This window comes from Elgaria multicarinata, chromosome 7, assembly GCF_023053635.1.
Source record: "Elgaria multicarinata webbii isolate HBS135686 ecotype San Diego chromosome 7, rElgMul1.1.pri, whole genome shotgun sequence".
Taxonomy (NCBI): Eukaryota; Metazoa; Chordata; class Lepidosauria; order Squamata; family Anguidae; genus Elgaria; species Elgaria multicarinata.
In genome coordinates, this window is record NC_086177.1 from 75,587,517 (window position 1) to 75,601,807 (window position 14,291).

Below are 14,291 nucleotides of genomic sequence, written 5' to 3' on the forward strand. Positions count from 1 at the left end.
AAATATTATGTTGATCAGTGAACCTCACACTTACCGTAAAAGGGAGATCCGTGATATTTAATAAACATTTTATATGTTTGTAGAGGCATGTTTTCATTGTCCACGTAAGTGTAAATTTACAAAGTTATAGACCTGCAGTTATCCAAACATGGATGTTGGATGTTAACCATCTGTACACACTTGATAGAATCTTTAAAATTACTAGAATAATCTTTAAAATTACAACCTATCAACCAATACGTGGAATGCAGCATGCTTGCCACACACCAAAAACATTGTAATATTACTTTATGTATTAGAGAAAAGAGGACAGTTGGTTATTGAAAAATGTTTTGTCTAGAGTTGTTAACCCAATTATAGCAGCTGAATTTCACTTATTTAGAAGCAGGCAGGGCATCTTCTAATTTCAAGGGTAACCTCTTTTAGCAATGCCTGCATAGGAAAAGGGGCCAGTATAGACCGCCAATAGGTTGGCAGTTGCTCTGTGGGCTTTGGTTTAATAGAGCTCCCCCATTTACTGGCCTTTTATGTTGCAATTTCAAATGTTTCCATACATTTCATTTCATAGAATCATACAATAGCAGAGTTGGAAGGGGCCTACAAAGCCATCGAGTCCAACCCCCTGCTCAATGTAGGAATCCACCCTAAAGCATCCCCGACAGATGCTTGTCCAGCTGCCTCTTGAAGGCCTCTAGTGTGGGAGAGCCCACAACCTCCCTAGGTAACTGATTCCATTGTCGCACTGCTCTAACAGTCAGGAAGTTTTTCCTGATGTCCAGCTGGAATCTGGCTTCCTTTAACTTGAGCCCGTTATGCCGTGTCCTGCACATAATAAAGTGCACACACTTTATTATGTGCTGGGGTATATTTGCTTAATATACAGGGGGCGGGGGTTTCTAAGGTCTAGCAGATCACTCCCGAGGTCTCGTGTACTCCCAAATCACATGTATTTATTTTGTCTAGACGTTATCTCATTAAGTCAAATGAAATTTGTGTTCCATGTTCTATTAAGAGAAAACAGGGCAACAGCCAATATCTTAATATGAAAGTGCATTCCTACTCCATCTTGCAGAAACCTATTACAAAAGGAAAGACACATTAATGACTCATTAACTGAATGAAAGTAACTGGGAACCTGGCAGGAATAGACAAAAAGTGGATCCAGAAACCACTCCTTCAGTTCATCAAACATACAGGTCCAGCAGTTCTGTTGGGGTTTGCAGATTTCCTTCCATCCCTGCACTGTGTTCCCTAACTTTGCAGAGCAGGATTGTAGGGGGCTGCAGGGAACTCTACAACATAGGATTAGCAGGACTCTGCCAATCTTAAGTGTTGATTCAACCAAATGTGTCAGACAATAGCCTGGTTTAGTATTTTATTTTTAGTTGTATGCTCAAATCTTTGGCAGTTATGTAACTTAGTCAAGTGATTAAAATATTGGAACTGCAGCTTCTACCGTACAGCCACTTAATATAAAAACCAATACAATAGCTGCCTTTCTTACTTGAATAGAAACCTTTAGTAATGAACAGTTGGTTTCGGTATGCCAATTTTTTTTTTATTCTATAGCTAGATAATGTCTGAAGAAATAACCCAGCTGCTGTCACAGGTAGTAAGCAGACTGTGCAAACCAGGATCTGCCTTAACATAAATATTTATGATCTCTAGTATATATGGTAGGGTTGTTTTTTAAAGAACTGCTTTGATAAAGAGCAGGACACTGGTGTTTCAACGTTGATGCAGATGGAATACCAAGAGATCATCTTGTCTTTTCCAACCCCCTACAACACATGTGTGAGACAGGATTCATCCGATTCTCCTTCAGTGGAAGAGGTCAGCCTTAAGCAGGTTATTCTACTTACCTTATAGGTTAAGGTTTAACAAATAGAGGCCCAGTACAATTTCTGTAATTCTCCTATTTTTTCTACTACCCAATGACATGGCAACCATTGCTACTAACGGCAAATTAACTAGGGCAATACTTTCCTGCTGTATACACTAATTCTTTAAGTACCTGCATAAGTAAAGGGATAAAGTAGAAAGGGATAATTGTGGCATCTCCTTCCTCTAGAAGGAATAAATGAATCTGAATAGCACTGCCTCCAATAGGGAATTGGAAATGCAGTCCGTAAAGGATCCTGTGCAATAAACTGTCTTTTTCCAAAGTTTAGTAGTAAAACCTCTTAATGTTATAGCTATTGACAGGAACAGAAGTATTGAGGAAAGGTGAAAATCGTGTATATGGTTGCCAGATGATCATAGCAATCCTATTTCTAGGTTTGTCCAACTGCCCTCAATCAACTGTTTGAGGATGTATAAAAATCACACACCATTGATACAATTCATGCATAGTTTGTGCTCAGCTAAGTCTACGCAAGAATAGAAAAGAGAATTAGTTCTAACTCTCAACAGTTGAAAAGCACTGACGAAAGACACCCACTGTATAGGGACAGCATCTTTTAGTTTGTCACATCCTATGCTAAAAATTGGCACTCCTAGGTTAGTGGATATAAGATTGATGAAATCAGTGGTGCTTAAATGACTAGCTTGCTGCACTGTTTATATGTTCTGATGTTTTGGTGCTTCTCAATGACATTACTCCGTTTACCATTGATTATCGGTTTTGAATGGAACTAGACAGGTTTCAGGAGTACTCTTCTTCATTGTCAATCAAAGTAAGAGCAAGAAGGAACAGAGGAAGCCATTTACAGAGAAGTTTGTTTGTTTTATTAACAATGTAGTAGGGAAGTCATTTTCTGGGCCCCTAGAAGAAAAAAATACATTAACATTAAAAACAAGTAGAAAGCATATAGTATAAACTACTATCTATGGCTTTTTACATCAGGTGAGTTTGGAAATGAACATTTCTGAGAATCTTCTGAGTTACAGAGCAACATTTTTTGTGTGAATACTCACTTGTCTGATTGCCTTCTAATACTTTCACTAGGAATTATTCTTTTTTTTTTAATGGACCAACACAGTTTACTTTGTTTAACGCTAAAAGATGGCACAACTCATGCTTTTGAATAAGAAACCTGCAGTTTGCTGTTTAACCTAGTACTGTGAGCTATAAATGCAAGGCAAAGTGAGGCACATTGCTAAAATCAACCTCACATAATAGAGGTGGAATGTTTTGCTTGAACAATTATCAGCGCCACATTCACTTCCATGTACTCTTTCCTAAAATCCTACCTAAATTTTAAAATACAACTTTTATGTTTACTTTTTCCCCATCAGGACAATCTGGCCTCGACACATTTGTCAAAATTCCTGGAGAACTGCTGTAGTGATATCATGTAGTAGAACTTCACTGTATCTCATAATAAGTGAGATATAAGCAGATCAATGACTAATTTAACACATTTACACCCCTCTTTCCCTAGAGGAACTTGTTAACATAGGGCTCTGAACAGTTCCGTTCACAGGAATTCTGGATCCAAGCCTTTACATTTCTCCATCTCCTATTCTGGTGCTACCCATTTAAAACTTGTATGATGATGTTTCAGAGGTGGGCGACTTGTGGCCCTCCAGGTATTTTGGCCTACAACTGCCATCAGCCCTAGCCAGCATAGCCAATAGTGCTATAATGCCCACCCTTGCTACATTAGAACAAAAATTAGCAGTATGATGATCTGCACATAATAAAAAAATGAAGAGACCTCTGAAAACGCATATACCAAAGTGGTGTATCTCCAAATAACTTGCATGAAATACTTTTCTTCATCCCCCATCATACCTTTAATTCATCCTCCTTATGAGTCTATTAATCTGATCTTCCCTGTTTCCTGCATCACCACCTTCTACAAAGTGAGTAGTTTTCTTCTTCATTCCACCCCGTGGAGAAGACAGCTTGAATGGCCAGATGAAGTTGTTTGCCACTTTGAAATTTTTGCCAACGGTATAGATTTCATGGATCAGGTCTTCCATGCAAATGATACCATGCTTCTCTAGAAATAAATATATAGAAAAGTTCAGCCTACAAAGTGCTTGACTATTCTCATTGCTTCTCACAACCACCCTGTTATATCAGGCCCAGAGACTTGAGATTTGCCAATTCCTCCGAGACTTGGTAAACTATGAGAAGGGACTGGCACGCGGGCAGTTTCAAACAGTGCACTCCAGTGGCCACCAGGGAATTCAAGACTTTTTGCCACTAATTAAAATATTAATGTCACCATCACTCAAATCATCTTTCAGAATGTCCCAATCAGGTTCTGCTAACTGAAACGTCTACTTGAATTTGTCTACCATTAAGTAAAACTTAAGCTAGTTTTCTTGTTTGATGTTAACTTCTAATGTTAAACTACAGATACAAGAGTCAGTGTGGTATAGTGTGGTGGGTAAGAGTGCTACAAATCCTCTGGTTCAAGTCTCACCAGTCGCAACCTAGACTGGTTTTGGCAACCATCTATCTTGAAATACAGGTAGAATACCAGCCTACCATACAGAGCAGTTCTAATGGATGAGAGCATCAGTGAAACAATCTGAATGTGCTAATATATGCAAAGCATTGCACTCTACAACTTAACTTTTTGTTTCCAATTGTAGCGTAAATCCAACATTTCATGTAATCTTCCATAAAGGTGGCTGCATCACTATTATTCCTTCCAGAGGAAAAATACTACCTACTCGTATGTAATAATGGGTGGGTAGGATCTGAAGCAGAGGCACAGCATATATATATTCCATACATAGCTGCATCGTAAAAGGTTTGGACCAGTATATGAAAAAGTACAATATGAAAGACCAAGACACTCAAGCCAACCAGTGTAACTGCAAAGAATGCATGTAAGCAATATAAGCATGCAACAGGCTCACAGATGTAAAATTTCTGGAAATGTTGAAGACATGGGAAAAAACACTTGGGGGGATTGGGGGAAGAAATACCCTTTTAGCACTTTTTACAGATCTAAAATCATTTTGTTGCTCTAAAAGACCTTGTGGCCTCCAGATATTTTGAACTTCACCTTCATCAACCTCAGGCAACATGGCCGATGGTCAGGAATCCTGGGCACTGTAGTCCAAAACATGCAGAGGGCACCAGGTTGGGGAGGGCTGCTTTAGGAACATAAAGCAGCCTTTCTGTTCCCAAAGTTATTTTATGTATAACTTCGTTTTCTCATAAAATGATCATTATTTTTTGAAACTTAACATCAGAAACACAGGACTGGGAAACAACATAAATGTCCATCAGTAAAATATTCTTTAGATCAATAATTTTAATAATGAAGAAAGAAATATGTTGGGAATCTTACAGAGAGGATTTAAAACATTTCCCCCATGATTTCATGATTTCCAGACCTTTTACATTCCTAGACTTTCTATAAAAGTGTTCTTATTACATAGTTTTTAGCCATCTTTTTTGGGGGGGAGTAAAGGCTGGGTAATATATATTTTTGTCTTACATTGTAAGAGAAAATATTTCATAATCAAAAGCTCTTCAATTTTTTTTTTTGAAAAACAAAAACAAAAACCATCCTCAGAACAAATAACCCCCTCCCCGCACACACACACTTTCCCCGGGATTTCCCTGGCCCTTCACATCTGTAGATGTAACTATACTCCAAAGTCCCCCAGGCTGTTATGTAATGACCGCAAAAAATAAAACCAAAAAGACTGGCTGCACTTACTCAGACATCTCTTGATCAGAGCGTTATCCGTCAAAGCAATGCGCTGCTTGTTGATCTTCCCATAACCACGCTTGTAGATCAGCTCGTGTACAGATTTCAGGTTGGGATAACTGGAACAAAAAGGTAAGGAATTACTTAACACTGGCTAATTCAATGGCATAATAACAGTAGTTTGCTGCAGTTGTAAGTTATTTATGATTCTTCCCCAACTGGTGTGCTCCAGAAATCTTGAACTACAACTCCCATCAGTCCTAGCCAGCCATCACCTATGTTTGGTGTTGATAGGGATTTTAGTCCAAAAACTCTGGAGGGCACCACACTGGAAAAGGCGCCACTAGGAATACAACACCTAACGAACTATTGCCATCAACAGAAGTTTACAAACAAGGTTTTAAAAGAGCTACTGCTAGTAGTATATCCTGCAACCATTTGCAATTACCTCACCTAACTGACTTCTAAAAAAAATTAAGGTGTACTCAGACACAAACTTAAGATTCAAATGCTGAAAACAGGTGCTCTCTCATCAAGGATTGAGAAGCAAACATGCAGTGAAAGAAGGTGACCCAGTTTTGAATATTCAAGCCCCAACCACAGGTTGTCTGAACCTAGGGACTATGGGTTATGCCAGGGTTAAACAAAATGGCCACCTGCACGCTCCATAAGCCATGGAGAACTGTTCAGTCATGCAAACTGGCCCGCTGTCTGACAAGGCAGAAAGGATGCTGCTGAGGAAATCAGATTGGCACCATTAAAATTACTTAAATAATGTAGAACAGTTTAAAAATATCTCACACAGAGCAGCAACTAAAACTGCACTAAAATAGGAAGAACAAAAATGTCTTCAATAAACACAAGGTCAAGAAAGAGGAACCAGGAAAAAAACACAAGTACCAATGGAAGAATGGCTCCTCAAGGTGTTGGAATTGGCAGAGATGGCTAAATTAACTGTGATAGTAAAAGAAGGAACAACAGCTTCATATGTAATGGACTGGAAACCTTTTATTGAGTATATACAAGAACTGCAAAAGGATGATATATTTGTATGCAAATTTTATATATAACTTGCATTTTTGCCTTTGTTATATACATTTGCTTGCTTTTATGTAATTCAGATCTGGTTAACTAGAAATAATTAATATTTGCCGTCTGACATGAAGATTGCTTTAAATGGAATATAGCCTTATGTATTTGTGTTTATTTTAGTAGATGTTTGCGTTGTGATTTAGTTTGTATCGTTGTATTGTATAGTTTGTATTATTACCCTTCCTTATGTGTCTTGTTTTTGTGGAAAATAAATAAAAGAATTAAAAAAAAAGAATGAGGAATCAAATGAAACATCCAAGGCAGGGAGTTTTATAGTCTCAGTATGGCCACAGGGAAGGCCCTTCCCCATTTCCCAACAATTGTGCTTTCCCCACTATCAAGACAGAGACATTTCCATAGCAGGATCTTCCCCTCGGAGAATGTTCTTAAGGTTTCCTGAACACACACACTCCTTTCCTCCCAACTCTGGAACAGAGGGTAGGCAAAATCTCCATGAAGCTATCAGGATGATTCCTGCTCACTTCTGCACCTTCAAAGTTGTCAGGCTTGCCAGAGGGTGAGTGTTACATTCATTATTGTGAGTGTAATTGTCAAGGTCTGGTTACAAACCACATATGACCAACATCCCACTATTATTTTCCAACCATTAATCCAGGGCTGAAACGATCTAGCCTCCTCACCGATGGCCAAGATCTATAAAAAGGCTGGCGTGATCTTAAAAATATAACTAAAGTCTGAATTCTCATAATCAGATGGCATAATTTCAACTTACAGTGCAGCTGAGAAACAGAGTTACTTCCTCAAAAATTCTTACAAAGTACTAATTCCTCAATCTGGTCCCCTACAGATGTTGACTATAATTTTCATCAGCCCAGCCAGCATGACGGTCAGAGATTCTGGAAGTTTCTGAAACATCCGGGAGGCACCAGGTTGAATAAGTTACTTTATATTGTGCCATTAATGTTTATGGTAGTTTACAAAGTAGTGGGCATGTCCCTGCCCCAAGGCAATCGTAATCTAAAATTTGACCCAGAGAAATTAACAGAAGCAAAGGATGGTACAAGGGTAAACAGAGGAAGAATATGCATTTATTTCATACATACACTTGGGCTGATTTGTAGTGGATGCAAAACGTAAATATGAAATGCATATGAAAACTCACTGGATGTTTCCCTCGCAAGTGAAATCATGAGCAAATTTTTTACATTTCTTATGGGCTAATGTTGACCAATATTTCCTTTACAGAGCAACCAAACTCTTTGTGGTCTTTTGTTCATAAAAGCCAAATGCACGTAAGATGATATTTAGTCTTCTGCTGATGCTAAGAGTAGAAATCCATATTCTGGAGCAGAAAGCAGAACTTCTTCTCTCAACACAAGACTAGCACAAAGCAATGCAATTTGGAATGCCCTATACATTACTCACAGAAATCACATCAGGCACTCACATGGCAACTACTTTATTCAAGGTTTAACTTACCCCCATGCAATGTAAGGTTCAACAATCCTCAGCATGTTAATGGATGCTTTGTTGAGTTTCACAAATGTCCCATTGAAAATCTGACGCAGGCGAAGGAGCTGAAGTACCTTGCGAACTTTGGGACTAACGCCGTTAATTCTAAAAGATGCAGTAAAGTAAGATCATTTTCAGCATGCGCTTATTTAAATAGATCAACTCCTCCCATAGAGAGGAGAGCCAGTGTGACGTAGTGGCTAAAGTGTTGGACTGGGAGTCAAAAGATCCGGGTTCTAGTCCCCACTCAGCCATGGATACCCACTGGGTGACTTTGAGCCAGTCATAGACTGTAAGCCCAACCCACCTCACAGGGTTGTTATTGTGAGGATAAAATGGAGAGGAGGATTATGTACACTGCCTTGGATTCCTTGGAGGAAAAAAGGTGGAATATACATACATATATAGAATTCAAGTATTTTCATTCAATTAAGCAAAATACATAGTAAGAAAGACAACTGAACTTGTTATAATTAACATGAACAGCAAAGCTTTTTTTTCCTTAACAGCATTAAGGATCTAGACTTTTGCTACATAAAATAATCTACTACTGAACTCAAAATCCATACAAGTAGATGCTGTAAAAATATGGTTCTTGATCATTTCAAAATAAGGACCATTTGGAAGTGAGAAATGATTAAGGATTAGGCAGGTGGCAACCGAAGATGAGGTGACACAACAAAGGAGGCCTTATTTGTGGAACACTCTTCCCAGAGGTACTTGCATGGTGCCAACTTTGTTTAAACCATTTTTATACCACCCTTCATCCTTTTTAGGATTTTAGGGAAGTGTACGAAAATACAGCAATAAAGCATAAATAAAATTCATAAAATCAACTTACAACTAATTAAAATGCTTTGGTAAATAAAAACGCTTCTTGGCAATAGAAGAACTGCAATGTTGGTACCAGGTGGAACCAATCTAGGATTGATGTCCTGAGCTGTTTCAGGATTTAAAGGTAAGTATTAGCACCTTGAATGGATAAAAACCACACCAACTTGAATAAACTTCTACAAAGAACATTCTTGAATTAGCACTTTGAGGATAGTGCTGTTGTAAAGGCCTACCAGCCATTATACTAAAAGTCAGCACAGCACATTTGTTCATCTTACCCTCTAATCCTGATCACAAATGCCAGTTTGGGTTCAGCAGGTACGTAGTAATTGCCAGCTTTGCGGGCCATTCGGGCCATACGAATCTCACGTCGGTACATTTGCCTATACTCTTTGTGGTAGGCCTCAGCTCTTTTATAGATGAGTTTTCGTTCTGACTTTCGCAGCTGAAATGAGAATAACAATGTACTTATTGCAATTTCTTATCTCAGCCTTCCTCCAAACTGTTCAGGGTGAAATCTGGAGGGCATCAGGTTGGGGGAAGACTGTTCTAAGGCATCAGACTTTTTTCCAATGCAAACTGAAACATTTCCAACATAAATTACCATATGCAAATTATCCAATTCAATTTTTTCTGGAAACTCTACATCACTAGGGCGGCCTAAGGTCACTTTGTGAGCTTCAACATAGAGTGTGGATTTGAACCTAAGCCTTCCTAGTCCTTGTCTGACATCGTAACCACTACACCAAAATGTTTCTTACTTTCATTAAACAACGACATTTCGAAGATGGATTTCATTCCAGAACACAATTATCAAATAAACTGTCAGCAGTTTCAAAGTTGTATTTTTTTTTCAGGCAATGATTCCTAGAATGTATGTGAGATAATACAATTAACGTCACACACAAACATATATATACATACACACACACACATCAATGTAATCACAGTGAAAGAGTTACATTCCACTGAAATAGATGAGTGGCTATCAACTGATCAGGCAAAGTCCTTTGGGTTGCTAAAAAGTACCAGGGTGCCAACGTTTTTCAATACCTTTGCTTTTTTCTTAAATTTAAACAGTGTAAAGGAAGTCCATGCTGGTCTCTAAACTTTTACAAATATCTGAAGAAAACTTTCTACATTACAAAAGCGGGAGAATACCGTTGGATTCATATCATGTTTGTGAGTTTCCCACAGGCAGCTGGTTGAACACTGCATGGGCAGGATGCTGGACTAAATGGACCCTTGATCTTATCCAAAATGTCTCTTATGTTCTTACCTGGGAGTAAGGACCAATTGACTACAATAGGACCAACTTCTGAGTAAACATGCATAGAATTGTGCAATTAAGCCATATTCACCTTCTTTTGGACCAACAGCTTCTTCAGACGTTTGGCTTTTATATCAGCAAAAGCCTTCCTTTTCTTCAAAAGGCTTTCTGGCACCGAAGGCACCTTCTTCTTTGCTCTACATTAAAAAGCAAAATAAACATTTAAATCATAACTATGGATCAACTTCAGCTAGAATACTTAACTTACAATATAAACCAGTTATTATAGCAGTACTAGTTTATTCCAAACTTATTTTTCAGACACATTTTTATTAAATGAACTTAGCTTTAATGTACATTTTGAAGACCTTTTTGCCTCTTTGTAGTCATGTTTCCTGCATATCTAAATGGCAATTATACCCTATCCAAAAATTTGACAGTATTATTGTGGTATTTCTAAGCATTGAATCGTGTTTCTATTTTTGCTGCTCTAGCTCTGGCCTGTGTTAATCTGATTTTCAGTTTGTGTTTTGATCATATTTTATGGATCTTGTTTGAATGATGGGTGATTCAGGACAGATAAAAGGAAGTACTTCTTCACACCGGGCATATGGAATTCATTTCAAGATGTGGTGATGGGCCACCAATTTGGATGGCTTTGAACGGGGGTTGGATAAATTCCTGTAAGAGGCTATCAATGGCTAGTAGTCCTGATTGATGGCTATGTGCTACCTCCAATATCAGAAGCAGTATGCCTGAATACACAGCTTGCTGGGGAACATGGGTAGGAGGGTGCTGTTGCACCATGACCTGCTTGTGGGTCCCTGGTTTAACAGCTGGTTGACCAATGTGTGATCATAGTGCTGGACTAGATGGACCCTTGGTCTGATCCAGCATGGCTCTTCTTAACTGTTTTAACTGTTCACCTAGAAAACTTGCATTACTGAGTAACTGACAAATACTTAATAAACAAATTCACTAAACTCCCATTGTTACTGCTGCACTACAATTATAAATATATTTAACAAAAGCTCACATTCTTTTTTGTAAATTGTTAAAAACACACAAACGCCATGTTTACACTTAGGGCCAAAAGAAAAGTTGCTTACATGCCTCTTTTTCCCGCTAAAACGGCTGCTAGAAAAATTCCAGTGCTCATGATAAACCTAAGTTTATTACGCACACTAAGAGCACTTCCAAGGTGCTATTTTCAGACAAAGTATCTTGGAAAATCCACTCGAGACCCCAAATGGGTTGCATCCAATGGGCTGTAGCCAATGTTAGCTTAATTACATCCCCTTCGTTTGAATGGGTCTACTATAAGCAGGAATTGAATTGGATACAACTCTGTATGTTTGCAAAGTTGGACGGTAGGGACTTTCACAGCCCTACGAGCAGTACTTGCGCCGTGTCAGCACAGCCTTCTCGATTCCTCTGCCCCTCCTTGCACTCAGCAACCAACGTACGCGTGTACCGGAAGGCATCAGCGAGGCCTAGGCCGCGCCATACAAGCTGCAAGACCGAAAAGCTCCGAAAGAAGGCAACCTAGTGAGACTGGGGGCCTCCAACTGCGAATGCCGTCTCCGCACTTGGACCAGCATCGTCTCACGCCGCAGGAATGAGCCCTTTACCAGCTCCCAACGCCTCCCATTGCAGCAGGGACACTGCCCGGTTCCCTGCCACATCTCTCGTCAAGCCCCAACAGACAGCATTTGATAGAACGGTTTAGCAATATCTTTCCAGATTATGGATCCCTCAGCGGTAAAGCCAGAGAAAAAGAAGCCATGAAAAGCTCTCCCAAATCCGCGGATGGCAACGGATTGTGCCTGATGAGACAGGAGTACTCACTCTTCGCCCGCCATGGTTCCTGCGCTCGCCGCCGGAAAAGAGAGATCTGGCGCATGCGCAGTGAACATAAAGAGTCGTTCTGCAACTCAATGGAAGGGACCACTGAGCGCAAAGCCCTGGATTTAGCTCACTAACGTAGCGCCTGAGCAAAATAGGGGAGCGAGGTGGCTAGATAAGTGCCAACGGTTAAACACACACCTATGGTAGTAAGAAAATAAGGCAGTGGAGAACCCAGAACCACATTATCTATATTTTAAGGATGATGATTAGGATAACTATTTCCCAAAACGTAGAAAATGTTGACAAGATTGTTTCAGTCATCAGGTGTATGAAACCAAGTTTGGAATTTCATTGATAATCATGCATCTATCTTTTTGTAGTAGTAGTAAAGCTTTATTGTTCCAACCAATGGTTACAACAAGCATAATACAAGCAATGCTAAAACAAATCACATATTCTGCAAGATCAAAAATTTTGCTCTATACATTTGGGCTGTAAGAGCAAAGTTGGCCAATGCCAATACAACAGTCTTATTATTATTAGTCTTGTTATTGCATGTAAACAAAAAGTATATTATCTCTGAATCGGACCAGCTGGACTTATTCTAAAAAAAACCACATGCATCTATCAAGAATCTCAGTTTCTGAGTGTTAAAATTAATGTATTCATGTATATATCGCTTGGAAGTATGTAAATTCTATTTCACTGAAATATAGCATGTACATCTATGAATGGTTATTCTAAAGTTTTTCCCAATGACTGCGCACAGAACACTCCACCGAAACTGGCATGTCCAATGCATGCTTAGCTGAGAATAAGCCCAACTGAGCACAGTAGGATTTATTGCTAAGTAACCATGCATATGATTGTATTCTAAACACAATGGCTGAGTTCGGACGACACGCTAATCACTTTAAACTACAGTAACTTTAAACTACAGCTCCCAGCATGCACTTTCAAATCTTTGGGAAAGGGAGAAATAAGAATTCGCAATGCACTATGGGACATGTAGTCTTTATGGGACTCCACTGGGCGCTTTAAATTTTACGCAAGACTGTACGACAGGTCGCGCTATGCATCCTGGTAAATGTAGGCCATATCTCATGACTTCTTGATCTCCCGAATATTGCCGAATGACCACCCGTGCGCCACAAAGAATTCTACTTCATTTCCGAATCAGAACGTTCTCCAACGTTATGGGTGCTGTCTAGAGCTGGAGTCCTGCATCCATTTATCTCGGAGTAAGACCCATATTCAGTGCATGCGTAGGATTTCCTAGGTTGCCAGTAGGGGTAATAGGATTGCAATCATGCAGCAATCCGATCGTACGCATAGGTAGGCTCGCCTAAGCCCATTCAATTAAGTGCGCTTAGGGCCAAAACAAACATTACTTTAAATGGGTGTCTAGCAGCTAAGTATTTTCCTCCCATTTTTAGTTTAGAGTAGGTGTAGGGCCCCGGTAGAAATAAGGATCCTAGCATGAGGGAGGGGTAGGAGGATTGGCCTCCAGCACCTACTGGAGAGTAAAAATGAAAGGACAGTGCAATTCTATAGATATCTACTCAGAAGTAAGCCCCATTGAATTCAATGGCACCTACTCCCAGGTAAGGTTATGTAGGATTGCAGCCATAGCTGCTAGACACGTTTAAAGCAATTCCTGACCGGTTTTTCTGACAGCTCGGTCCATAAAGCAGATCTGGGCAACCCTAAAGGGCGCGATCCTATGCATGTTTAGTCAGGGGTGGGGCAGGAATCCTACAACTCCCAGCATTTTCCATCCAGCACGACTGGTTGGGCAACGCTGGAAGCTTTCTGATAGCTTGCTCCTACCTAGAGGTCGTTGCACTAACGAGTGGGGAAAGAAAAGCAGTCAGAGGCGTAGTTCGCGTACGGGCTGGGCGGGCCCAGCAGCGCGAAGGGGCGTTGCGCGTGTTAGCTGGACCGGCCTCTTCATTAAAACAAAAACAAAAAGGGGTGGCGCTGCTGGGCGGAAATATGTCGGGGGAAGGCCTAGGAATGCAAAGTGGGCGACGAGAGGGAGGGGCCGGGAAGCACGGGTGATGGTGGGATTGGGGGCGGAAGGGTTGGCGGAGGGGGGCCGCCTGGTTCCCTCGCACCGGGGCTATATATGGCTCCGAGCAGTGGGAAAATGC

General features: G+C 40.0%; 1 protein-coding gene across 1 annotated transcript; it reads right to left on the reverse strand.

Annotated features, from left to right (window-relative positions):
* Positions 1 to 2,704: 2,704 nt before the first annotated feature.
* On the reverse strand, positions 2,705 to 12,214 carry RPL7 (ribosomal protein L7). Its single transcript, XM_063130840.1, has 7 exons — positions 12,139 to 12,214; positions 10,382 to 10,487; positions 9,299 to 9,465; positions 8,154 to 8,291; positions 5,631 to 5,740; positions 3,737 to 3,947; positions 2,705 to 2,764 (listed from the first exon to the last, which is right to left on the reverse strand). The coding sequence occupies exons 1-6, from the start codon at positions 12,204 to 12,206 to the stop codon at positions 3,739 to 3,741; spliced, it is 798 nt and encodes a 265-aa protein (XP_062986910.1). The 5' UTR covers positions 12,207 to 12,214; the 3' UTR covers positions 2,705 to 2,764; positions 3,737 to 3,738.
* Positions 12,215 to 14,291: the final 2,077 nt, after the last annotated feature.

Coding starts and splice junctions, on each gene's coding strand:
- RPL7 (XM_063130840.1), bottom strand. CDS start 12,206: ATGTTCACTGCGCATGCGCCAGATCTCTCTTTTCCGGCGGCGAGCGCA. Junction 10,488..12,138: donor GGAACCATGGCGGGCGAAGA/GTGAGTACTCCT, acceptor TTTTTAATGTAG/AGCAAAGAAGAAGGTGCCTT. Junction 3,948..5,630: donor TCTGATCAAGAGATGTCTGA/GTAAGTGCAGCC, acceptor ATTTATTTCTAG/AGAAGCATGGTATCATTTGC.